At 41.4% G+C, this 26,533-nt stretch overlaps 1 protein-coding gene across 1 annotated transcript; it reads left to right on the forward strand.

Moving 5' to 3' along the window:
• Positions 1 to 283: 283 nt before the first annotated feature.
• LOC123651077 lies at positions 284 to 26,336 on the forward strand. The gene is given in 5 exon segments (XM_045570487.1): positions 284 to 335; positions 20,655 to 22,967; positions 22,970 to 23,239; positions 25,506 to 25,777; positions 25,780 to 26,336. Coding segments are annotated over 5 exon segments (3,438 nt in total). The 3' UTR covers positions 26,311 to 26,336.
• The last annotated feature ends 197 nt before the right edge of the window (positions 26,337 to 26,533 follow it).

Consider the following 26,533-nt stretch of genomic DNA (forward strand, 5'->3'; position numbering starts at 1 on the left):
GGCGGCACATCTGAGGAAGGGTGTAAGCAAAAGGGAGTGACCAGGCTGTTGGCGCCCACGGTAGTGGGCTAGAGGCGGTAAGAGGCCGCTATGGAGAAGTAGTGAGGACCTCCTCGCAGCACCCAGCCCACGTCCCACCCAGGGAAATCAGTCTCCTCGAGTTTACAGGACGGTTTTCCCGTCTAGGCACTCACCACGCTGTTCCTCGTCAGCGCCTAGGTTGCAGTAGCCTGTATCATAGTAACTGCTCCCTGAATAAGATTTCATGTCTAGAGTGCTGTCGATGAAGTCTCGAGCTCCTGCAGAGTCTGCGTTAGCGCTCCTGGCTATCCCAGGTCCGGAATAAAGCTAGCGTCTAGTCGTGAGCTGGCGCGCCTTTTAAAAGGGTACATTGTTGCTTTCCAAAAGTCCAATGTTTATGCGCGAGAGATGCGCTCTCGCTGTCTAGACTCCCTCTATTAGAGTGCGCCCTACCTCTCTCGGTGAGTGTGGAAACAGAGAGGGTAGCCCTCGAAGACCGGGTGTTTAAGTAAAATAGGGCGGCGAGAGTGTACAAGAGTGGGCTTGTGTACTTCAGTGAGGAACGGTGACTCCAATTTGCAGCTTAACTGACTACTCCCAACTCAGATCAAGTGTTTGATCGGAGGCATGGGTTTCCTGGACTGTAAAAGCCTTATTGTGGGGCGGGAGGAGGGCAAGAATTCACATTAGTTTTTGGAGCTCTTGGATAAGTGTTTAGTGAATATTCCTCCGCCCAACCCTCCAAGTGGTGTAGCCTGCGAATGAATGGCTCCACGCTGGACTCCCTCGCTTTCCTAGAGGCAAAGAAAGTTAAGACTGAGAAAGCATAGAGTCCTCAGTCAAGTACGCTGAAGGGAAGTTATTAGTGAATTTTACACTGGGCTCTAAGCGATTCTCCCTTCCTAAAAGCTGGTGAGCAATGCATAGGACTGTCTTGGCTATAAAACCGCGCCCACCCCGCATATTGAGCTAGTGGTGAAGAGGAAATGATTAGCTTGGAAGCTGATGTCACAGGGTTTTAAAAATCAGTTCCCTTGCATTTTGGGAGCCAGAGTTTGGGGTGGGTTTGGAGGAGCAGATGTATGCAGCAGGAAACCCCAAGTGCCTCCTGAGGAAGTCCCAAGGACTTTAGGTTTTTAGTAATAAGCCCATGACAGAATACAAGTGTAGAAACTTGCCAAATGCTTAGTGCATCCAAGAACGCATGCTGCACGGGGCCGCTTCTTTAATCCTGGCACATGTAACATTTGCTGAGCTAGATTGCTACGCTCCTTACTGCATGGTGCTTTGCAGGCACCTAAAGCTAGCCTTATTCCTGGGCCAGTAAAGTAGACCTGGGAAGAGTTTTTGCCTTCCCCACTACCACCTCTTCCCCTCCCCCACCCTTTATGTAGAATTATTTTTTTGAGCTGTTTTCCCCCACTAATGCGTCAAATAAAATAAGAGCCAGACTACCATTGAAAGTTCCTAAGGTTCTTCCTCAAAGAAATGTTTATCGGTGCCCCAGGAGGTGTTGATGCCCTTCATATTATAAGAATAACTTCTAATAATGGGCCCTCTGCTTGGCACTGTAAATAATTTCTCTTATCTTTGTCTATTAAACCATCCTGGGCGGTGTGCTTCATGGCTGACACCCCCCACATCCACTCCTGCTCTTGTGCCTCGGCCACCTTGGTCATAATTTTTTAAAATTGTATTTTACAACTGTGTTGTTATAAAGATAAATATAATCTGGGCTTTGTTATATTAATTTTTTTTCTTTTGATTTCAAAAGAAATTAAATTTTCATGGGTTCCTAAAAGTGGTAGTTACTGTGACTACTGTGCCTAATGGAGGAGCCCAGAGGGCGGGTGGTAGGAAACTAGCTAATAGATGGTTGAATGGCCAATTCACTTTATTTTTTTTATTTTAAATTTATCTTTATTGAAAATATTACAAACGTTCCCCTTTTGTCCCATATTGACCCTCTTCACCCCCCCATCCCTACTCACAGGCCCATGGCATTTTTATACACCAATAATGAACTCTCAGAAAGGGAAACTAAGAAAACAATGCCATTTACCATTGCAAGCAGTTCATTTTAAAAAAGATGCCAACCCCACAGTACCCCTCTGACTTTAATCAAGATATTTCTGCAGGATGGCTCTTGCTGAGTTCTACAGGCTCCGCTCTCTTTTTGGCTAGATACCTGGTGAACAATTTTGGCGTGGGCCAAGATATTACATAAGAGAATCATACAGGTTTTAATTATGGTGTGCAGTGGTCAGCTAGTACGTTGGTAACAGCTCAGGTGTGTTCTGTCACATCTTAAGTTTCCATGGTTTATTTACTGTAGTGTTTTGTAAGCCTCAGTCAGTCATGTCTCCCTCGCAAGGTTTCCAAACCTGGGTACCAGCCATGGTAGTGTTTACTTAACATATTTACTTGAATTGATTCACTCTTTGAAAACTTTAAATACCTAACTGAACCTCATCCTAGACAAAAATACCTATGAATCCAAGGGTTTGATAAATAATATACCAGATTTATGTGAGATAGAGCATGGCAATAGTTGAGAGCAAGGACTCGGAAGTCATACTGCTGGTGACTAAATCCTTGCTAGTTGGCTAATCTAGTGAGTTGTTTCTTCTCCCTGAGCCTTAGTTTTCTCATCTGTAAAATGGGAATAACTATTACTACTTCATGGGGTTGTTGTGAGGATAAATTGAAATTATTACTATAGCTAACACTTAGCTAATTCTTACTATGTGTTAAATATTGTTCATAATACTTTCTATATATTAACACATTTATTATTTTTTAATTTTTTTATTAAGGTATTATATGTGTATATATCTTACCATTGCACCCACCACTCACATACTTGCCCTCACTTCCCAGAATTTTTCATCCATTGGTTATGCTTATATGCATGCACACAAGACTTTCGGTTGATCTTTTATCTTCCCCACCTCTCCCTAACCTTCCCACTGTAATTTGACATCCTGTTTGATGCTTTACTGTCTCTGAATCTATCTTTTTGTTCAACAGTTTATAATTTTCTTTATTATCCATAAATGAGTGAGATCATGTGGTATATTTCTTTCATTGACTGGCTTATTTCACTTAGCACAATGTTCTCCAGTTCCATCCAGGCTGCTGCAAATGGTAAGAATTCCTTCTTTTTTATGGCAGTATAGTATTCCATTGTTAGATGTACCATAGTCATCTGCTGATGGGCACCTAGGCTGTTTCCAAATCTTAGCTATTATAAATTGTGCTTCTATGAACATAGGGGTGCATATATCCTTTCCTATTTGTGTTTCTTTTTCTTAGGATATATTCTGAGGAGTGGGATTACTGGGTCAAATGGGAGTTCCATTTTCAGTTTTTTGAAGAAACTCCATACTGTTCTCCACAGTGGTTGCACCAGTCTGCATTCCCACCAGCAGTGCACGAGGGTTCCTTTTTCTCCACATCCTCGCCAACACTTGTCGTTTTTGAATTGTTGATGATAGTCATTCTGACAGGTGTGAGATGGTACCACATTGTCATTTTGATTTGCATCTCTCAGATAATTAGTGACTTTGAGCATGTTTTCATGTGCCTCTTGGCCTTCCTTATGTCTTCTTTTGAAAAAATTCTATTTAGGTCTATTGCCCATTTCTTTATTGGATTATTTATCTTCCTTTTATTAAGTTGTACAAGCTGCCTGTAGATGTTGGAGATTAAACTTTTCTCAGTGATAACATTTGCAAATATGTTCTCCCATACAGTGGGCTTTCTTGTTGTTTTGTTGATGGTTTCTTTTGCTGTAAAAAAGCTTTTTTTTTTTTTTTTTTTTGATGTAGTCCCATTTGTTTATTTTCTCTTTAGCTTCCATTGCCTTTCAGCATATGTCTGAGATTTTGCTCCCTGCCGATTTCTCTAGAATTTTTATGGTTTCCCATCTTATGTTTAAGTCCTGTATCCATTTTATTTATTTATTTATTTATTACATATTTTATTGATTTTTTTTGCCCTCCTCCCTCCCTCCCACACATCCCCTCCCTCCCCAGAGTTTTATGTCCATTGCTTGTACTTATATGCATGTATACAAGTCCTTCGGTTGATCTATTATCTCCCCCAGATCCTCCTCCCCTCCCCACAGTAATTTGACAATCTGCTTGTTGCTTTACTGTCTCTATATCTATCTTTTGGTTCATCAGTTTATAATGATCTTTATTATCCACAAATGAGTGGGGTCATGTGGTATTTCTCTTTCATTGATTGGCTTATTTCACTCAGCATGATGTTCTCCAATTCCATCCAGGTTGCTGCAAATGATGAGAATTCCTTCTTTTTTATGGCAGCATAGTATTCCATTGTGTAGATGTACCACGGTTTTTGGATCCAATCATCTGCTGACAGGCACCTAGGCTGTTTCCAAATTCTGGCTATTGTAGATTGTGCTGCTATGAACATAGGGGAGCATATATCCTTTCTGATTGGTGTTTCTAGTTTCTTGGGATATATTCCTAGGAGTGGGATTACTGGGTCAAATGGGAGTTCTATTTTCAGTTTTTTGAAGAAACTCCACACTGTTCTCCACAGTGGTTGCACCAGTCTGCATTCCCACCAGCAGTGCACGAGGGTTCCTGTTTCTCTGCAATCTCGCCAACACTTGTCCTTTGTTGATGTTGGCCATTCTGACAGGTGTGAGATGGTACTGCATTGTTGTTTTGATTTGCATCTCTCAGATAATTAGTGACTTTGAGCATGTTTTCATGTGACTTTTGGCCTTCCTTCTGTCTTCTTTTGAAAATATTCTATTTAGGTCCATTGCCCATTTCTTAATTGGATCATTCATCTTCCTTTTATTTAGTTGTAACATCTGTCTGTAGATGTTGGAGATTAAACCTTTATCAGTGGTGTTATTTGCAAATATGTTCTCCCACACAGTGGGCTTTCTTGTTGTTTTGTTAATGGTTTCTTTTGCTATAAAAAAGCTTTTTATTTTGATGTAGTCCCATTTGTTTATTTTCTCTTTAGCTTCCATTGCCCTAGGGGCAGTATCGGTGAAGAAGTTCTTTTGGCATACGTCTGAGATTTTGCTGCCTGTGGATGCTTCTAGTATTTTTATGGTTTCTCGTCTGATGTTTAAGTCCTGTATACATTTTGAGTTTATTTTTGTGTATGGTGAAAGTTCGTGATCTAGTTTCATTCTTTTGCATGTATCTGTCCAATTTTCCCAACACCATTTATTGAAGAAATTGTCTTGACTCCATTGTATATTCATGCCTCCTTTGTCAAATATTAATTGAGCATAGTGATTTGGGTTGATATCTGGGTTCTCCATTCGATTCCATTGATCTATATGTCAGTTCTTGTGCCAGTACCAGGCTGTTTTGATAACAGTGGCTTTGTAATACAGTTTGAAGTCCGGTATTGAGATCCCTCCTACTTTACCCTTCTTTCTCAGGATTGCTGTGGCTATTTGGGGTCTTTTATTGTTCCAAATGAACTTTTGGAGAGTTCTTTCTAGGTCAGTGATATATGCCGTTGGTATTTTAATGGGGAGTGCATTGAACCTATAGATTGCTTTAGGAAGTATGGACATTTTGATGATGTTGATTCTACCAATCCATGAACATGGTATGTTCTTCCATCTCCTTACATCTTCCTCTATCTCTTTTTTCAGTGTCCTGTAGTTTTCTGCATATAGGTCCTTTACTTCCTTAGTTAAATTTATTCCTAGGTATCTTAATTTTTTGGTGCGATGGTAAATGGAATTGCTTTTTTAGTCTCTGTTTCTGTAGTTTCACTGTTGGTGTATAGAAATGCCATGGATTTATTGGCATTAATTTTGTATCCTGCTACATTGCCAAATTCATTTATTAAGTCAATTAGTTTTTTAATGGAGTCTTTTGGTTTTTTTAAGTACAAAATCATGTCATCTGCAAATAAGGATAACTTTACTTCTTCTTTTCCAATTTGGATGCCTTTTATTTCCTCCTCTAAATTCTGTATCCATTTTGAGTTTATTTTTGTGTATGGTGTAATTTGGTTATCTAGTTTCATTTTTTTTTGCATGTACTATCCAATTTTCCCAACACCATTTATTGAAGAGATTGTTTTGACTCCATTGTATATTCATGCCTCCTTTGTGAAATATTAATTGAGCATAGTGATTTGGGTTGATATTTAGATTCTCTATCCTATTCCATTGATCTATATGTCTGTTCTTTTGCCAGTACCATGCTGTTTTGAGAACAGTGGCTTTGTAATACAGCTTGAAATCTGGTATTGAGATCTCTCCTACTTTATTTTTCTTTCTCAGGATTGCTGTGCTATTCAGTGTCTTTTTTTATTTTTATTCTAGATGAATTTTTGGAGAGTTCTTTCTAGGTCTGTGAAATATGCCGTTAGTATTTTAATGGGGAGTGCATTGAATCTATAAATTGCTTTGGACATTTTAATGATGTTGATTCTACCAACCCATGAACATGGTATGTTCTTCCATCTGTTTACATCTTCCTCTATCTCTTTTTTCATTGTCCTGTAGATTTGCACGTATAGGTCTTTTTCCTCCTTAGTTAAGTTTATTCCTAGGTATCTTAATTTTTTTGGTGTGGTGGTCAATGGCATTGCTTTTTTAGTCTCTCTTTTTATAAGGTCACTATTGGTGTATAGAAAGGCCATCAATTTCTTGGCGTTAATTTTGTATCCTGCTACATTGCCGAATTCATTTATTAAGTCAATTAGTTTTTGATGGAGTCTTTTGGTTTTTTTTATGTACGATATCATGTCATCTGCAAATCAGGATAGCCTTACTTCTTCTTTTCCAATTTGGATGTCTTTTATTTCTTCTTATTGTCTAATTGCAATGGCTAATATTTCCAGTACTATGTCAAACAGGAGTGCTGAGAGTGGGCATCCCTGTCTTGTTCCTGTTCTTAGAGGAAATGGTTTTAGTTTTTGCCCATTGAGTATGATGTTTGCTGTAGGTTTATCATATATAGCTTTTATTATGCTGAGGTATGATCCTTCTATTACCATCTTGTTGAGAATTTTTATCAGGAAAGGGTGTTGGATTTTGTCACTTTTCACTTTCTTAATAGTGTCCCTTGTTTACAATCACAAGCCTTCCCTCATGTGGCTTTGGAGTTCAAATTAACACTATCAGCATAGTCCAATTCAGTCCTGGCAGCAAACCCAGACTTGTGGCAAAAGCAAATCTCATCCTTTCCTTTCTGGAGGGGTCTCACAGTTAAAGTTCTCTTAATTTAAAAGCCACATTAGCACAAAGAAAAAAAATAAAATTTTAGATCTTTACAGACTTATTAAATAGATGCAAACTATTTAAAAATGTGTTTAACATATTTAAATAAATAAGAGGATATATAAAACACAAGGGATAGATAACTAAATATCAATAAGAAACAAAGGCTTTCTAGAAATGGAACTAAAAGATTAATGCATTTTTCTTTTTTATTGTGGTAAAATACACATAATGTAAAATTTACCACAATAACCATTTAATGTGTATAATTCAGTGGCATTTAGTACAATTGTATGCAATCGTCCCCACAATCTAGTTCCAGAATATTTTCATCATTTCAAAAGGTAACTTTTACCCATTAAGTACTCACTTCTTATTGAATCTAATTTCTCTACATATAGATTTGTCTTTTCTGGACATGTCATATTAATGGAATTATACAATATGTGTTCTTTGTGTGTGTCTGGTTTCTTTCACTTTGCATAACATTGTCTAAGTTCATCCATGTTGTGGCATAAATCAGTACTTCATTCCACTTACTTGGGGCCATTAGGAACCAGCCTCCAGGAGCTAAGTGCCAGGATAATCTGCAGCAGATGCTTCACACAGAGGCTCATAATACCCTAGTTGTGGCTTTGGCACTGCCGCACCAAGATGGCACACTTACTTATATTCCTTCTCCTTGCTGAAGGCCAACTGGCTGATGTAGGCTTAGACCTGAGGAATCCTGCAAGGCAATGATCCTTTTATGAAGTAAATAATAAGTTATAAACTGAGGCAATCTTCAGATGGTTTTTAAGGATCTTTGGAGTCAAGAGAGATGTAATATTATGGAAATTTCATTCTTAAATTATTTACTTAGTATTTATTAATATGATGCTTTTGTTTGTTTTGTTTTTGTAATTTTTATTGTTAGAAGTATTTCATAGGTCCTCCTTTTTCTCTCATTAACCTCTTCCAGCCTTTCTCCACCTCCCCCCTTCCCTCCCCCACCACCCTCACCACTCCATTGTCTGTGTTCACTGATTATGCATATAAATATACAAGTTCATTGGTTGATTTCTTCCCACCCACCCTCCCTTGTCTTCCCTTTGAGGTTCAATAGTCTTTTCATGCCCCTATGACTCTGGGTCTATTTTTGATTATCAGTTTACTTGGTTCATTAGATTCCACATATGAGTGAGATCATGTGATACTTATCTTTCTCTGCCTGGCTTATTTCACTCAGCATAATACTCTCCAGGTCCAACAATGTTATTGCAGATAGTAAGAGCTATTTCTTTTTTATTGTCATGTAGTATTCCATTGTGTAAATGTACCATGGTTTTTTTGTTTTGTTTTTGTTTTTTATTCACTCACCTGCTGATGGGCATTTAGGCTGTTTCTAAATTTTAGCTATTTTAAATTGCACTGCTATGAACATAGGTGCATAGTCATTCTTATAGGTTGTTTCTACTACAAGTAAGGGTCACTTGTCCCAGGTGTTGCCAGTGGTGAGAAAGGAGTAGGGGGCTTTCTGGTCATTAAGAATGATATGAAGAGTGGTCTGGCTTTTGATGAAGCTCTAGTAAGGATATGTCTATTTTTATTAAATAGCATTAATAAATTATAATTCATGTATACAGGGTATTATAATTCATGTCAGAACCCAAAACTTTGGCTTTTAAAAAAAAGTCATTACTTATTAGAGATGTAAGGGGCATATGGTGGCTTTTCATACTTATCTTTGGGAGGAGCACAGGCTCTTGAGACTGTGTCTTCACTGACAAAGTGAAAGGCTATTTGCATATCTAGTTCTAGCATTTACAGAGGACAGGAGGGAAGGAAAGATGGCTTATAGATATCTGCAACTGCTGGAGATTTTATGTGACAATAATTTTGCATTTCTTATCCTATCTTATAATACCACAGACCCTTCAGGTTTATTCCATGAGACTAAATCATTTGAATACAAAAACCCATCTAGAGTCTGGGCCTCATTGCATAACCAGAAGTCAGTAATAAAATTCCATGATTTTTTCTTTCGATTCTGCCTAACGTCTTTGCACATCATGACCAGAAAACTTATAGAATGACTGTTGTTAATAGCTACAAGTGAAGATGCAGGAATCCAACACTTGTAGCTATTTTTTTTTGAGATAATTTTATTCATTTCTCATAAACACAGTACCATCACTAGCTTACCAAATATTATAGCTTTCTAAAATTAAGTTTGTTCAATTTTATTTATTTCTTTATTTAATTTTTTGTAGATAGTAATTTTATTTTATTTTATTTTTAATATATTTTATTGATTTTTTTGCCCCCTCCCTCCCTCTATGCCCTCCCTTCTCAGAGTTTTATGTCCATTGCTTGTACTTATATGCATGTATACAAGTCCTTCGGTTGATCTATTATCTCCCCCAGATCTCCCTCCCCTCCCCACAGTAATTTGACAGTCTGCTTGTTGCTTTACTGTCTCTATATCTATCTTTTGGCTCATCAGTTTATATTGTTCTTTATTATCCATAAATGAGTGGGGTTATGTGGTGTTTCTCTTTCATTGATTGGCTTATTTCACTCAGCATGATGTTCTCCAATTCCATCCAGGTTGCTGCAAATGATGAGAATTCCTTCTTTTTTATGGCAGCATAGTATTCCATTGTGTAGATGTACCACGGTTTTTGGATCCAATCATCTGCTGACGGGCACCTAGGCTGTTTCCAAATTCTGGCTATTGTAGATTGTGCTGCTATGAACATAGGGGAGCATATATCCTTTCTGATTGGTGTTTCTAGTTTCTTGGGATATATTCCTAGGAGTGGGATTACTGGGTCAAATGGGAGTTCCATTTTCAGTTTTTTGAAGAAACTCCACACTGTTCTCCACAGTGGTTGCACCAGTCTGCATTCCCACCAGCAGTGCACGAGGGTTCCTGTTTCTCTGCAATCTCGCCAACACTTATCCTTTGTTGATGTTGGCCATTCTGACAGGTGTGAGATGGTACTGCATTGTTGTTTTGATTTGCATCTCTCAGATAATTAGTGACTTTGAGCATGTTTTCATGTGACTTTTGGCTTTCCTTCTGTCTTCTTTTGAAAATATTCTATTTAGGTCCATTTCCCATTTCTTAATTGGATGATTCATCTTCCTTTTATTTAGTTGTATAAGCTGTCTGTAGATGTTAGAGATTAAACCTTTATCAGTGGTAACATTTGCAAATATGCTCTCCCAAACCATGGGCTTTCTTGTTGTTTTATTGATGGTTTATTTTACTGTAAAAAAGCTTTTTATTTTGATGTAGTCCCATTTGTTTATTTCTCTTTAGCTTCCATTGCCCTAGGGGCAGTATCGGTGAAGAAGTTCTTTTGGCATACGTCTGAGATTTTGCTGCCTGTGGATGCTTCTAGTATTTTTATGGTTTCTCGTCTGATGTTTAAGTTCTGTATCCATTTTGAGTTTATTTTTATGTATGGTGTAAGTTGGTGATCTAGTTTCATTATTTTGCATGTGTCTGTCCAATTTTCCCAACACCATTTATTGAAGAAACTGTCTTGACTCCATTGTATATTCGTGCCTCCTTTGTCAAATATTAATTGAGCATAGTGATTTGGGTTGATATCTGGATTCTCGATCCGATTCCATTGATCTATGTGTCTGTTCTTGTGCCAGTACCAGGCTATTTTGAGAATAGTGGCTTTGTAATCCAGCTTGAAGTCGGGTATTGCGACCCTCCTACTTTACTCTTCTTTCTCAGGATTGCTGTGGCTATTAGGGGTCTTTTATTGTTCCAAATGTACTTTTGGAGAGTTCTTTCTAGGTCAGTGAAATATGCTGTTGGTATTTTAATGGGGAGTGCATTGAACCTATAGATTGCTTTAGGAAGTATGGACATTTTGATGATGTTGATTCTACCAATCCATGAACATGGTATGTTCTTCCATCTCCTTACATCTTCCTCTATCTCTTTTTTCAGTGTCCTGTAGTTTTCTGCATATAGGTCCTTTACTTCCTTAGTTAAATTTATTCCTAGGTATCTTAATTTTTTGTGTGCCATGGTAAATAGAATTGCTTTTTTAGTCTCTGTTTCTGTAGTTTCACTGTTGGTGTATAGAAATGCCATGGATTTCTTGGCGTTAATTTTGTAGCCTGCTACATTGCCAAATTCATTTATTAAGTCAATTAGTTTTTTAATGGAGTCTTTTGGTTTTTTTAAGTACAAAATCATGTCATCTGCAAATAAGGATTACTTTACTTCTTCTTTTCCAATTTGTATGCCTTTTATTTCCTCCTCTTGTCTAATTGCAATGGCTAGTACTTCCAGTACTATGTCAAACAGGAGTGGCGAGAGTGGGCATCCCTGTCTTGTTTCTGTTCTTAGAGGGAATGGTTTTAGTTTTTGCCCATTGAGTATGATGTTGGCTGTGGGTTTATCATATATAGCTTTTATTATGTTGAGGTATGATCCTTGTACTCCCACCTTGTTAAGAGTTTTTATCAGGAAAGGGTGTTGGATTTTATCAAATGCTTTTTCTGCATCAATTGATATGACTATATGATTTTTATCTTTCAATTTGTTTATGTGATGTATCACGTTTATTGATTTGCGGATATTGTACCATCCTTGCATTCCTGGAATAAATCCTACTTGGTCATAGTGTATGATCTTTGTGATGTTGTTCTGGAGCCGATTAGCTAGAATTTTGTTGAGGATTTTGGCATCTATGTTCATAAGGGATATTGGCCTGTAATTCTCTTTCATTGAGTTGTCTTTATCTGGTTTTGGTATTAGGGTGATGCTGGCTTCATAGAAGGAGTTTGGAAGTGTTCCTTCCTCTTGAATTTTTTGGAATAGTCTGAGGAGGATAGTTTTTAGTTCTTCCTTGAATGTTTGGTAAAACTCTCCTGTGAAGCCATCTGGAATGTTTTGTGAAACTCTCCTGTGAAGCCATCTGGCCCTGGGCTTTTGTTTGCTGGAAGCTTTTTGATGACTGTTTCAATTTCTTCCCAAGTCACTGGTCTATTGAGATTTTTAGATTATTCCTGATTGAGTTTCGGAAGTTTGTTTTTTTCTAGGAATATGTCCATTTCCTCCAGGTTGTTCAGTTTGTTGGAATAGAGTTGTTCATAGTATTTTTAACAATCTGTTGAATTTCAGTGGTATCTGTTGTTATTTCACCTCTTTCATTTCAGATTTTGTTTATTTGGGTCCTCTCTCTTTGTTTCTTGGTTAGCCTGGCTAGAGGTTCATCTATCCAGGTGTTCCTTCTCCTGCATTGATTTAAAGGTACAGAATACAACCCTACCAGGTACAACACAAGAGGCACTTAACAGGAATGTATTTACAATATTAATAACCTCTAATAAAGGTGACCACCAGAGAAAGGCAAATTAGGGGATAGGAGAGAAGGAAGGAAGGTAGAAATAAAATTAAGAAAAATTTAAGAAAAAAATAAGTAAATAAAATAAAGAAAGAGGGATAAAAGATAGAAAAATAAGAAAAAAAAGTAATGACAAAATGAAGTTGGAAAACAGGGGAAAAAAGAAAGGAAGAGAGAGAGAGAGAGAGAGCGAGAGCGAGAGCGAGAGCGAGAGAGAGAGAGAGAGAGAGAGAGAGAGAGAGAGAGAGAGAGAGAAGAATACTAAAAGAGAAATGGGAAACAAACTATATATATATGTGGACAAAATTGCCATAGAACAACCACTGAACCCAGCCAATGCCAGTAACAATACTTGGAGATTAATACAAACTACAATATCCACTATTATTAAGTAAGGCTATGATATACAGAAGTAAAAGAAACAAACAAAAACAGAGGATTTAAAAAAAAAATACAAAGCAACAATAACAACACAGGAATAAGCATAACAATTTCACTAAAAAGCATAAAAATTCACAATAATCCACCTTCACAGAAACAATGAGAAAAGGATAGAAGGGAGAACAGTTTTGTTTTTTTTTAACTAGTTAATATAGTGCAGAGAGTGGTGTTTATACACTTGGATCAGGGGTTGGAACTGAGGTCTATAAGAGAGCTTTATCAGGGGGTATACAGAAAGAATAGAGGAAAAACTAAAGCCAGAAAGGGATAGGATAAACCGGAGACTAAAGGGGTAAAGTTTAGTAAGAGAGTGATGGTGTAAATGTCGAATTGAGATAGGGTTGAATGATGCTATAGTAGAGATTAAAATAGAATGAAGGTTACTCCCAATGTAAAATAAAGAAAAAATAAAAAGGTACTGGAGAGAAAAAATAAAGAAACAAAAATTGCAAAATAGCAGTAGTAATAGTGATGATAGAGATTGAAAAATGTAATAATTGAAAAGGTAAAATCAAGTAAGGAAAAAATTTCGTTTCTTAAGTAAAAGATGTAAAAAATGAAAATTAAATAAAAGATGTAAAAAATAAAAATAAAATAAAGAATAGTAAAATTAGCATAAAAATGTCCAATGGTGGTCATTCACTTCCTCTGTTATTGTATTTGGCACTCCTGATTCTTGGACCAGACAGTCTTGCAGTTCTCAGCATTCCACTGCACCTCAGTTTTGTAAGGTAATCCTTAATTTTAAGTAGGCTATATCTTAGTTATTTGTGTCCTTTTATTTTTGATTAAAAGAAAAAAGAAAAAAGAAAAAAAAAAGGTAGTATGTAATTCAGCTCTTAGGTGTCAGTGTTTCCGATTTGACCTCCCAGTCTTTTGGGTTGCTCTGGCCTTCTTTCTCTATGGCTCTAGCTGGCAGAGTGCAAACTGGCTCCCAGACTATCTCTTCTGGCTCTGATCCCTTGTTTCCAGGAAGGCAATTTCCCCCTGCAATTTCCCCGGATATGCCCAACTGGGCAGTCCTTCCCTAGTATTCAGATGCAAGGGGGTGAAGAGGATCAGGCACCAAGGTGTCCAGATGTCCCCCCCTTGGCGGGACAGCTGCGATTCTTAACAATCTGTCCCGCGTCCCCTGGCATTTTTAAAAAGTCCCACTTCTGGGGAAGATTACGCCAAACCCCGGACTGGGTGTAGCCGGGCAGGGTTCTTTCTCCAGCCTTCTTTTGGAGCAGCTCTGGAGCGGGCCGCTGCGGGGTGCTTGGGGGCTACAGTGGAGGTGGGGCCTCACGGGAGCTCTGCAGCTACCATAGCTGCCGGCACCACGGGACCCAGATCCCTCAGGCTATCCCGGCAGACTCTGACCTTTCCGTGGGTGGTTGAAGAACTCCCTTGAATCCACGTGTTTGTGCCGATTGGGGCGTCACAGCTGCTCGATGGACTCCTCCGCTGTGGGTTTTCCAAGCCTCAGAGAAGATCCTCCTTTCCTGGTAAGATGGCTCAGCCTTTCCTTCAAGCCCGTAGCTCCTGGAGAGCAGCCACGGCAGTGCTGGCCGCTTGGTCAGGAAATCCTGTCCAGTGGACCCTTCCTTACCTTCCTTGAGAGTTCTACTGCCCCTTAGCTGCAGATCAACCTTCTCTGAGCAACTCAGACGCTGCTTTTATCTGTTCTGGGACCGGAGTCAGAACAAGTCCAGCTGTTCGGTCGCCATCTTGTCCTTGCCCCCTTAACTCTCCTTTGAACTTCCATAAGATTATGTTGCTCTTCTCTATTCTGGCATTTGCCTTATTCCACTTTATAGTAAAATATCTGGCTCAGTTGGTTGAATGCACTGAAAGGTTTCCTGTTTGATTCCTGGTCAGGGCACATGTCCAGTTTGCAGGCTCAGGGTGCATGTAGGAAGCAACATATAGTTGTTTCTCTCTCACATCCATGTTTCTCTCACTATAATTTTGTTACTTAAGAAAATTATATGAATGGAATAATACATATATAACATTTGGCACAGGTGTCTTTTCTTCATTCAATATAATTCCCTTGAGATCTATTTCAGGTTGTTGTGTATATCAATAGTTTATTCCTTTTTATTCCTTAGTAATGTTGCTAACCACTCGCCTGTTAAAGATTTTTGGGTTGCTTCTATTTTTTTATTATTATGAAAAAAAAATGCTGTTGTGAACATTCATGTTCAGGTTTTTGTGTGAACATTAGTTTCATTTCTTTGCTATAAAACAAGTATGTGATTTCTGGATCTTATGTTGTTGTGTGTTTAGTGTTTTTGATTTTTTAATCTTTGCCAGAGGCTATGCTTTTATTGGAGAGAGAGAGAGAGAGAGAGAGAGAGAGAGAGAGAGAGAGAGAGAGAGAGAGAAAGAAACATCAATTGGTTGCCTCCTGCACATGCCCCATCTGGGGATCGAACCCGCAACCTAGGTATGGGAATTGAACTTGCAACCTCCTTTTGATCTATAAGAGGATGCTCCAACCAACTGAGCCACATGAGCAGGGCTATGTTTAGTTTTAAAATAAACTGCCAAACAATTTTTTTTGGGTAGCTGTACAGTTTTATATTCTTACCAATAGCATTATTAGAGTTTCTTCACATTTGCACCATTTGATGTTGTCACTTTTTTTTCATGATAGGTATACAGTGATATCTCATTAAGAAAATTTGCATTTTTCTAATGGATGATGATGTTGAATATCTTTTCATGTGATTATTTGCTATCTACAGGGTGTCTCAAAATATATATAAACATTTTGAATAATTATTAATTCCAATGGGTTAAATCTGAAAAGAAAAAAACATCACTTGAGCTATTGGCTGTAAAGTGTATATACATTTTTTGTATATGTATCATCTTTGATGCATGTCTGTTAATGTTTTTGTCCATATTCTAAATGGAGTTTTTGTTTTTCCTGTTGAGAGTTTTGATAGATCTTTACATATTATAGATTCCTTTTTTAAAAAATTAAGTATACAGTGGAATATTATTCAGCAATAAAAATGAAACCTTGCCATTTGTGACAACATGGATGGACCTAGAGGGTATTATGCTAAGTGAAATAAGTCAGATAGAACAGGACAAATACTTTGCTTTTATTATATGTGGAATTAAAAAATATATTCTAGATTCTAGATTATGTGGTTTGTAAATATTTTCTTCTTGTCTCTTGTCTGTAGCTTATCTTTTCTTCCTCTTACAGTGTTTGAAAGAGCAAAAGTTTTAAAAAATGTTTATTTTTATAGTTTTATTAAGATATAATTTATATACAGTCCTGTATAAGTTTAAGGTGTACAGCATAATTACCTACATATATTGTGAAACTGAGAGGGCAGGATGGGGTGTGGCTAACTCCTGACTCCATTTTGTACTGTGGGGCAGAGCAGGGCTAACTCCTAATCCTCCGTTTTGTAACTGGACCCTAGCCCTCACCCAACCAATCAGGGTCAGCCAAAGCAGTGACATCAACACCCCTCTCCCAGACCCCTATAAAACTCTTTAATCTGTAGAAGCTCGCTCTCTTCTGCCACACTACTGTCAGTGTAAGTGGGACAGAGCCTGGACTAGTCCGAATACAGGCTTTTAGTTGTTGCATTGAACTCGGCTCCCTGGTGGTCTTTGGGGATCACAAAATCTGGGCATAACAGTTGGGGGCTTGTCCGGGATCCCCAAGACCCTGAGGGTCCCTGATCTGGAGAGCCTGACTGGCTGTGGTAGGTGTGTGCGTGTGTGTCTGTGTGCTTGTGTAAGCTGGCTCTGGAGGGATGTGGAATCCCCTCATGGCAGTAGTGGCCAAAGAGATCTAGGTAGATGCACTGCTGGAAGACCATGGACTGGAGGGTTCGAAAGACGTTTCAATCCTCCCGGGAGGGAAATGGAATCCCCTCTCAGGCAGGAGGGAAATGGAATCCCCTCTCAGGCAGGAGGCGAGTTGCTTCCACCAGTCAGCGTGAGGCCGTCATCTAACTTTCAGTGTTGCTTCCATGGAGTTGGAACTGTTCTTAGGGGCCTACTGTCTGTTTCTGTGTTCAATGTTTGTATGTTTGTATAAGAAAGGGTTTCAGTTTGCTCTTGTTTGTAAATTTGCTATATTAAATTGAAATTTTAAAGTGCTAAGGTTAATTTAAAGGTACAAATTTAACAATAGATACCAGAACATTGTTGACTCTTTCCCCCAGAGCAGGCAGGAGGTGGGGGAGGGAAGACACGTGGCGATCCAATGTGGACGCGACTTCCCAAAAAAGCCGCCATAAGAGGCCTCACATTCACCATCTTTTTTTTCCAGCTAATAACGTAAAGCTTTTATGGATCGGGGATTTCTGTGCTCATGTAAGGGGAAAAGACCAGTTTAAAAAGTAGTGTGCATAGTTTTTGAGCTAGGCTTGACTCTTTTCTGTGTGTAGAGTGAAAACCCTGGGCTGTTTTTTTGGCTTTGGGGATGGTGAACATGAACCGGGAGAGAAATACAAGCTACCATGTTTCCCTGAAAATAAAACATCCTCCAAAAATAAGACCTACTTACAGGTTTCCTTCTGAGTGAAATATAAGGCATCCCCCCCCAAAATAAGCCCCCCCCCAGGCTCTGTCTCAGAATGAAAATTAATTTACCTTAAACTGGTCGCTAGGACCGCCCCAACTGGCGACTAGCAACCAGTGACATTACACGGAGTCCTGACATCACTGCTGTGTGGAGGCGGAGCAGAGGTCAGAGTGAGTGGTGAGCGCGGGGCTGGAGAGAGGAGGAGACTTTCCCAGATGCCTATAGAAGAACAGGAGGATTAGAGAGGACTGGATGTAGCAAAGGTGGTAAGTGCTGGTTTGTCTCTGGTGACACTACCTGATGCTCGCGGCCGCCCTCATGATGACTGAAGGTTCTCAGTCAGTGGCAGACTCTGCTCCAGCCCAGATCCAGGCCCAAGTAAGCCCAGTGACAGTCCCCAGGCAGGCCCCAGGGGGTAAATTTCTGATAAAGGGGTAGGGGGGATGTCTGGTGAAGGTGTTCAGTGGCACAGGGGGGAGGGGGATCACTTAAAATGATACAGGAGGATCAGAGGGGCAATCAAAATGACACAGGAGGATCAAAAGGGGTTACTAAAATGGTAATCCCCCCTCTGACTCTCCTGTGCCATTTTGATTCTCCCCTCTGACCCCCCTTGTGTCATTTAAGTTATCCCCATCCCCCCACCTTGATACCCCAACTCCTTTTTTTTCACCCCTAGAAATGAGCGCAAAAAGAAAAAGCTACTCCGTGGAGCACAAGAAAGGAATTGTGGAAGACTCTTGGGGCCAAAATATTACTGCTTTCTGCAAAGAGAAGATGTTGAGTATCTGATTGGTCCAAAAATGGCAAGCAGAGTATGGTAACCTCATTGAACAAGTGGACAAGGGAAATGCTAAAAAGCGCAAGTGTGGATCAGGTCGGCAACCATTATTTTCCGAGCTGGAAGACCTGATCTGTGAATGGGTGGTTGACAGAAGAGCACAGGCTTTGGTTGTGAATAGGGCTCAGATTCAAGAATTTGCCCTTGCAATGGCACCACAGTTTGACATAGCCCACAAAGACTTCAAAGCATCACAACACTGGCTGGATAATTTCCTTCAGTGAAGTGAACTGTCTGTAAGAAGATCTACAACATTGTTTAGGTTGGAAGATACTCAAGTTATTAAGCGAGCACTTGCATTCAAGTCCTTTATTGATGATGCTGACTTCTCTAAACACAGTCTTTCCAACATGATTGCTATGGATGAAACTGCAGTGTTTATGGGCCAATCATCTCAAACAACAATTGAACAGCGGAGTGCCTCCTTAGTGTACATTTCCTCCACTGCTTACGAAAGTGCACGTGTTTCCTGTATTTTGGCAATTCGTCTGGATGGCACTAAAATACCACCTTTAATCATTTCTAAGGGCAAGAAGGAAAAGATTGAACATGTTTTGGGCATTTTTATTCTTGAAACTGAAAAATCCTGGGCCACACAAGCAGTTATAAGGAAGTGGGTCGAATTAATGCTGCCGCTTGTTATGCGAGGGAGCCAAAGAGGTTTGCTAGTCTGGGATGCAGCCAACACTCACCACGCTAAAGACATGAAGACATTTCTTCACAAAAGAAAAATAGACCAGATAATGATTCCCACAGGAATTAGGGCCTATCTCCAGACTCTTGATATTGCCATAAACAAGCCATTCAAAGACAATTTGCGCATGGAAATTAATGACTACATTGAAAATAGAATGGAGAGAAATCAGCGTGGAAACTTTGTGAAATCTAAACTCCAAGAAGTTGTGACTTGGGTGAAGAATTCATGGAAGAAAATCACTGACAGTTGCATTGCAAATGCACTGCAAGCAGGCAACCTTGACAAGAAGTACTCATTTAAAGACAGTGCTATTGCTAAACATGAGAGATTTGGTCCACTGATTCTGAAAGAAATGGAGTCACAAGAAATTCACCAGGAAATTCAGGAATTGGATTGTTATGATGATGTTCCAGAAGATGATGACATGATTGTCATTGAATAAATGAGTAAATTCTTGATACTGTAGGATTCACAGTTTGTCTGTTTTGTGTTGACAACTACCGTACTTCCGTACCATATACAGGTAATAAATTTCCTTTATTTTCATTTAACAATAAATGTGTACCATATTCTTCTTCATGGGAAAATAAGACCTAGCTCATCTTTGGGAGCGAAAATTAATATAAGACACTGTCTTATTTTGGGGGGAACAGGGCAGTTTCCCAAGGCAATTAAAGCAGCTTTTGAAATTTCCCGCCCTTAGGCAAGTAGCCAGCAGGGAAATTCCGGCCATTTTGAAAAGAATTTAGAAGTTTACTAAATCAAATGATAAAAACTTAGCTCTAAATGTATTGAATTGTTATAATACTGAAAATGTTGATGTTGGGCCCCCTCTTCTTGTTTGTTGTTGTGATTTTCTGTGTTATTCTGTGGACTCACTGTATGGATGTTATGGGACAGATTCAATTACTCTTTTGAGCATTGAGATTGATCATTTTCAGGAAGTTAAGGAAAGAGCTAACAATTTTAGTATGGAGGTCCAGAAGGGCCTATGGCAGACTTGTTGTTCTAGTGAATGGCCAGCTTTCAATGTCTGATAGCCACCAGAGGGAACATTCAATCTCCCTACTCTTCGCCGGGTTCAGAGTGTTGTCTCTCGACCCAAGATGGGTTACCAAGATTAGCTCACATACATTATGATGTGGCAGGACCTTGTGGAGAACCCACCCTTTTGGCTTAAGCCCTTCATGGCTCCTCGCCCCTCGGAGCCGGAACCTATTTTTGCCTTACAGAGAATGGAGAGGACAGAGGAGAAGAAAATCACCCTACCATCAGCTCCCCCCTACTCTGTCTCGCAGGCGGGAACTGAAGAAGAATTAATTTTTCCTCCCCCATATCAGTTCCCTAGGGTGCCAGAGGGGGGACCTGACCCTCTCCCACTAAGGGAAGCAGACACCATGAGGAGAGCGGGAAGCCCGTGGTATACCAGACAAAGAGCCCAGAGGGAACACTCTACCTCCATCGCTGACTACACTGTTAAGACTTTACCCCTGTGAGTCACTGGTCCCCAGATGAGAGGGGCGATCAGCCCCATCACTACTGGACTTTCGCCACTAGCAACCTCTATAATTGGAAAGCTCAAAATCCTAAATTTTCTGAGAAGCCAGTGGGGCTTATTAATTTGCTAGATTCTGTCCTTTTTACACATCAGCCAACTTGGGATGACTGTCAGCAGCTCTTGCAGGTCCTGTTCACCACCGAGGAGAGGGAGAGGATCCTTAATGAGGCCTGGAAGCTGAATCAGGGCGTGGATGGGAATCCTACCACCAACCAGGCTCAGATAGATACCTCTTTTCCTCTGACTAGGCCTGAATGGGATTTCAACACAGCAGAAGGTATGGAGAGGCTCTGGGTCTATCGCCAGGCTCTAATGCGGGGTCTCAGGGCGGCTGCCAGAAAGCTGACTAATTTGACTAAGATGGGGAGCGTACAGAAGGAGAAAGATGAATGTCCAGCAGCTTTTTTAGAGCGGATCATGGAGACATTCCACACCTATACCCCCATGGATCTAGAGGCTCCTGAGAGCAAGGTGGCTGTTATTATAGCCTTTGTAAACCAGTGTGCTGCAGATATTAGGAGAAAACTGCAAAGAATAGATAGACTAGGGGAGAAAAGTCTGCAGGACTTGTTGGAGGTGGCTGAAAAGGTGTACAATAACCGGGAGCCCCCTGAAGATAAACGGGCTCGTGCCCTGATGGCTGCCAGCAACAGGCAGACCCGAGACCTGGCTAGGATCCTATTGGCTACCATTATGAATTCCCCCGAGAAACGGGACCTCCGCCTCTGACAGTTTGCGAGCGATCAAAAGAAGGGTAAGGAGACCTCTGGGGAAGGGAGGTGGAGACTGCAGAAGGATCAGTGTGCATGCTGCAAGAAGATAGGGCATTGGGCTCAAGAATGTCTGAAGAAGGACAGTGGTAAGACAGGGAGCAAGACAGACCGAGTAAAGGTCTTAGAGCTTGATGAACTAAGTGATTAGGGGAGTCGGGGTTCGGACCCCCTCCCCAAGCCCAGGATAACTCTTAGAGTGGAGGGGACCCCTGTTGACTTCCTTGTTGACACCGGAGTGCAGCATCTGGTCCTCTGCACTCCACAAGGAAAACTAACTAGCAAAAAGTGCTGGGTGCAAGGGGCAACTGGTATGAACCAGTATTCATGGACTACCCGAAGAACAGTGGATCTAGGAACAGGCCGGGTAACCCACTCCTTCATGGTAATACCAGAATGCCCCTACCCACTGTTAGGATGGGACTTACTGACCAAGATTGGAGCTCAGATAACTTTCAGACAAGAGGGGCCTCAGGTCACTGATGGCAAGGGCCACCCCATCCACGTTCTGACTCTGAGGCTAGAAGATGAGTACCGCCTCCACCAGGAGGCTCTCCCAAGGGGGGATAACATGGATAGAGGGCTACAAGAATTTACCACAGCCTGGGAAGAGTCAGGAGGGGTAGGACTAGCTGCTCACAGGACCCCAGTCCTAGTGGAGCTAAAGCCAGGAGAAGGTCCAGAAAGGATCAAACAGTACCCCATGTCTCAGGAGGCCCAGGAGGGAATTCAGCTACACATCCGGAGACTGCGGAGTCTAGGGGTGCTGGTTCCCTGCCAGTTTGCCTGGAACACCCCCCTACTGCCGGTCAAGAAGCCTCACACAAATGACTACTGACCGGTGCAAGACCTCCGGGAAGTAAATAAAAGAGTCATGGACATACACCCAACTTTCCCCAATCCATACACTCTCTTGAGCTCCCTGGTGCCCTCCAGAGTCTGGTATACTGTACTAGATTTAAAGGGCGCCTTCTTCAGTCTGCCGCTAGCACCCAGAAGCCAACCCTTGTTTGCCTTCAAGTGGTATGGTCCAGAGGAGGGCTACAGCGGACAACTCACCTGGACACGACTGCCTCAGGGGTTCAAGAATTCACCCACCATCTTTGATGAGGTGCTACACGAGGACCTGGGTGAATACAGAAGGGAGCACCCTGGCCTCACCCTCCTATAGTACATGGATGACATCCTGATTGATGCCGACAAGGCCGAGGACTGTGAACGAGGAACCCAGGATCTGCTGGTTACCCTGGGAGCTTTGGGGTATCAGGCATCCACAAAAAAGGCAAAGATATGCAGAGAGAGGGTAAGTTATCTGGGTTACATCTTGGAGGGCGGACAATGGCGGTTATCAGATGCCAGAAAAGAAACTGTCTTAAAGATCCCTACACCCACCTCTCAAAGAGAAGTAAGGGAATTCTTAGGGTCAGCCAGCTACAGCTGTCTTTGGATTCCAGGTTTTACTGAGATCGCCAGGCCCCTATATGGAGCTACCAGAGAGGGGGAGACATTTGAAGGAAAGAGAAAGAAGAAGCTGCCTTTAATCAGTTGAAAAAGGCCCTCCTAGATGACCAGGCTCTGGGACTGCCAGACATTACAAAGCCCTTTCACCTCTTTGTAGATGAGCACAAAGGGATAGTGAAGGGGGTTTTAACTCCAGCCTTGGGCCCCTGGAGCCATCCAGTAGCTTACTTGTCTAAGAAATTAGACCCAGTGGCTGCCGCCTGGCCACCGTGCTTGAGGATCATTGCGGCAACAGCACTAATACCCTGTTTCCCTGAAAATAAGACAGTGTCTTATATTAATTTTTGCTCCCAAAGATGCGCTAGGTCTCATTTTCAGGGGATGTCTTATTTTCCCATGAAGAAGAATATGGTACACATTTATCTTTAAATGAAAATAAAGGAAATTTACTACCTGTATATGGTACGGAAGTACGGTAGTTGTCAACACAAAACAGACAAACTGTGAATCCTACAGTATCAAGAATTTACTCATTTATTCAATGACAATCATGTCGTCATCTTCTGGAACATCATCATAACAATCCAATTCCTGAATTTCCTGGTGAATTTCTTGTGACTCCATTTCTTTCAGAATCAGTGGACCAAATCTCTCATGTTTAGCAATAGCACTGTCTTTAAATGAGTACTTCTTGTCAAGGTTGCCTGCTCGCAGTGCATTTGCAATGCAACTGTCAGTGATTTTCTTCCATGAATTCTTCACCCAAGTCACAACTTCTTGGAGTTTAGATTTCACAAAGTTTCCACGCTGATTTCTCTCCATTCTATTTTCAATGTAGTCATTAATTTCCATGCGCAAATTGTCTTTGAATGGCTTGTTTATGGCAATATCAAGAGTCTGGAGATAGGCCCTAATTCCTGTGGGAATCATTATCTGGTCTATTTTTCTTTTGTGAAGAAATGTCTTCATGTCTTTAGCGTGGTGAGTGTTGGCTGCATCCCAGACTAGCAAACCTCTTTGGCTCCCTCGCATAACAAGCGGCAGCATTAATTCGACCCACTTCCTTATAACTGCTTGTGTGGCCCAGGATTTTTCAGTTTCAAGAATAAAAATGCCCAAAACATGTTCAATCTTTTCCTTCTTGCCCTTAGAAATGATTAAAGGTGGTATTTTAGTGCCATCCAGACGAATTGCCAAAATACAGGAAACACGTGCACTTTCGTAAGCAGTGGAGGAAATGTACACTAAGGAGGCACTCCGCTGTTCAATTGTTGTTTGAGATGATTGGCCCATAAACACTGCAGTTTCATCCATAGCAATCATGTTGGAAAGACTGTGTTTAGAGAAGTCAGCATCATCAATAAAGGACTTGAATGCAAGTGCTCGCTTAATAACTTGAGTATCTTCCAACCTAAACAATGTTGTAGATCTTCTTACAGACAGTTCACTTCACTGAAGGAAATTATCCAGCCAGTGTTGTGATGCTTTGAAGTCTTTGTGGGCTATGTCAAACTGTGGTGCCATTGCAAGGGCAAATTCTTGAATCTGAGCCCTATTCACAACCAAAGCCTGTGCTCTCCTGTCAACCACCCATTCACAGATCAGGTCTTCCAGCTCGAAAAATAATGGTTGCCGACCTGATCCACACTTGCGCTTTTTAGCATTTCCCTTGTCCACTTGTTCAATGAGGTTACCATACTCTGCTTGCCATTTTTGGACCAATCAGATACTCAACATCTTCTCTTTGCAGAAAGCAGTAATATTTTGGCCCCAAGAGTCTTCCACAATTCCTTTCTTGTGCTCCACGGAGTAGCTTTTTCTTTTTGCGCTCATTTCTAGGGGTGAAAAGAAAGGAGTTGGGGTATCAAGGTGGGGGGATGGGGACAACTTAAATGACACAAGGGGGGTCAGAGGGGAGAATCAAAATGGCACAGGAGAGTCAGAGGGGGGATTACCATTTTAGTAACCCCTTTTGATCCTCCTGTGTCATTTTGATTGCCCCTCTGATCCTCCTGTATCATTTTAAGTGATCGCCCCCACCCCTGTGCCACTGAACACCTTCACCAGACATCCCCCCTACCCCTTTATCAGAAATTTACCCCCTGGGGCCTGCCTGGGGACTGTCACTGGGCTTACTTGGGCCTGGATCTGGGCTGGAGCAGGGTCTGCCACTGACTGAGAACCTTCAGTCATCATGAGGGCGGCCGCGAGCATCAGGTAGTGTCACCAGAGACAGACCAGCACTCACCACCTTTGCCACATCCAGTCCTCTCTAATCCTCCTGTTCTTCTACAGGCATCTGGGAAAGTCTCCTCCTCTCTCCAGCCCCGCGCTCACCACTCACTCTGACCTCTGCTCCGCCTCTACACAACAGGACTCCGTGTAACGTCACTGGTTGCTAGTCGCCTGTTGGGGCGGTCCTAGCGACCAGTTTAAGGTAAATTAATTTTCATTCTGAGACAGAGCCTAGGGGGGCTTAATTTTTGGGGGGATGCCTTATATTTCACTCAGCAGGAAACCTGTAAGTAGGTCTTATTTTTGGAGGATGTTTTATTTTCAGGGAAACACGGTAGTGAAGGATGCTGGCAAGCTAACTCTAGGGCAGGAAATCTGGATTACAACCCCCCATGCAGTTGAGGGAGTTCCAAAACAGCCACCTGATAGATGGATGAGTAATGCACTCATGACTCATTACCAGAGCCTCCTTCTAAACCCTCCAAGAGTGCAGTTCTGCCCCAGTGCAGCCCTCCACCCCTCAACTCTCCTGCCTGACCCCAACCTGGACTCCCCGCTACATGACTGTGCGGGGATCTTGGAACAGGTGCATGGACTTTGGAAGGACCTGTGACAGACCGGCCCCTCTCAAATGCAGAGGCCACATGGTTCACCGATGGGAGCAGCTTCATGAGAAACAGGCACAGGTACGTGGGTGAGGCAGTAGTAACTGAGACTAACACCTTATGGGCAGAGGCTCTGCCTAGTGGGCAGAAATCATCACTCCAAACAAAGGCATTGAAGGTAGGGGTGGGGAAATGACTCAACATCTTTACGGATAGCCGCTACGCCTTTGCTAAGGCTCACATTCATGGGGCAATCTATCAGGAGAGGCTGTTGACAACAGAAGGAAAGACTATAAAAAGTAAACAAGAAATACTCGACTTGCTAGCTGGCTTATGGCTCCCAGCCAAGTTAGCCATCATCCACTGCCCAGGACACCAGAAAGCCAACAATCTTGTAGCCAGGGGCAACCAGAAGGCTGACCAGGTGGCCAAAGAAGTAGCCCTCACTGCAGTCCCTGCACTGGCCCTGCAATTGCCAGACCCAGGGAACCCAGTCCTGCCGGATCAACCCGGATACTCCCAGGAAGAACTACAATGAATCAAAAGCTACCCCACGACCAAAGAAGTCAGAGGTTGGTGCTCCAGATGGGAAGCTCCTGCTACCAGACCAGCATGGGATCCCGATGTTGAAACACATACACTGATCAACTCAGCTAGGGCCCCGGAAACTAAAGGATCTGGTCCGGCATGCTAAGATCAAAATTCACCAGCTGGACGCCAGAATAGATCAAATTGTATCAGCCTGTAAAACTTGCCAGCTT

This window comes from Pipistrellus kuhlii, unplaced genomic scaffold, assembly GCF_014108245.1.
Source record: "Pipistrellus kuhlii isolate mPipKuh1 unplaced genomic scaffold, mPipKuh1.p scaffold_m20_p_33, whole genome shotgun sequence".
Classification (NCBI taxonomy): Eukaryota; Metazoa; Chordata; class Mammalia; order Chiroptera; family Vespertilionidae; genus Pipistrellus; species Pipistrellus kuhlii.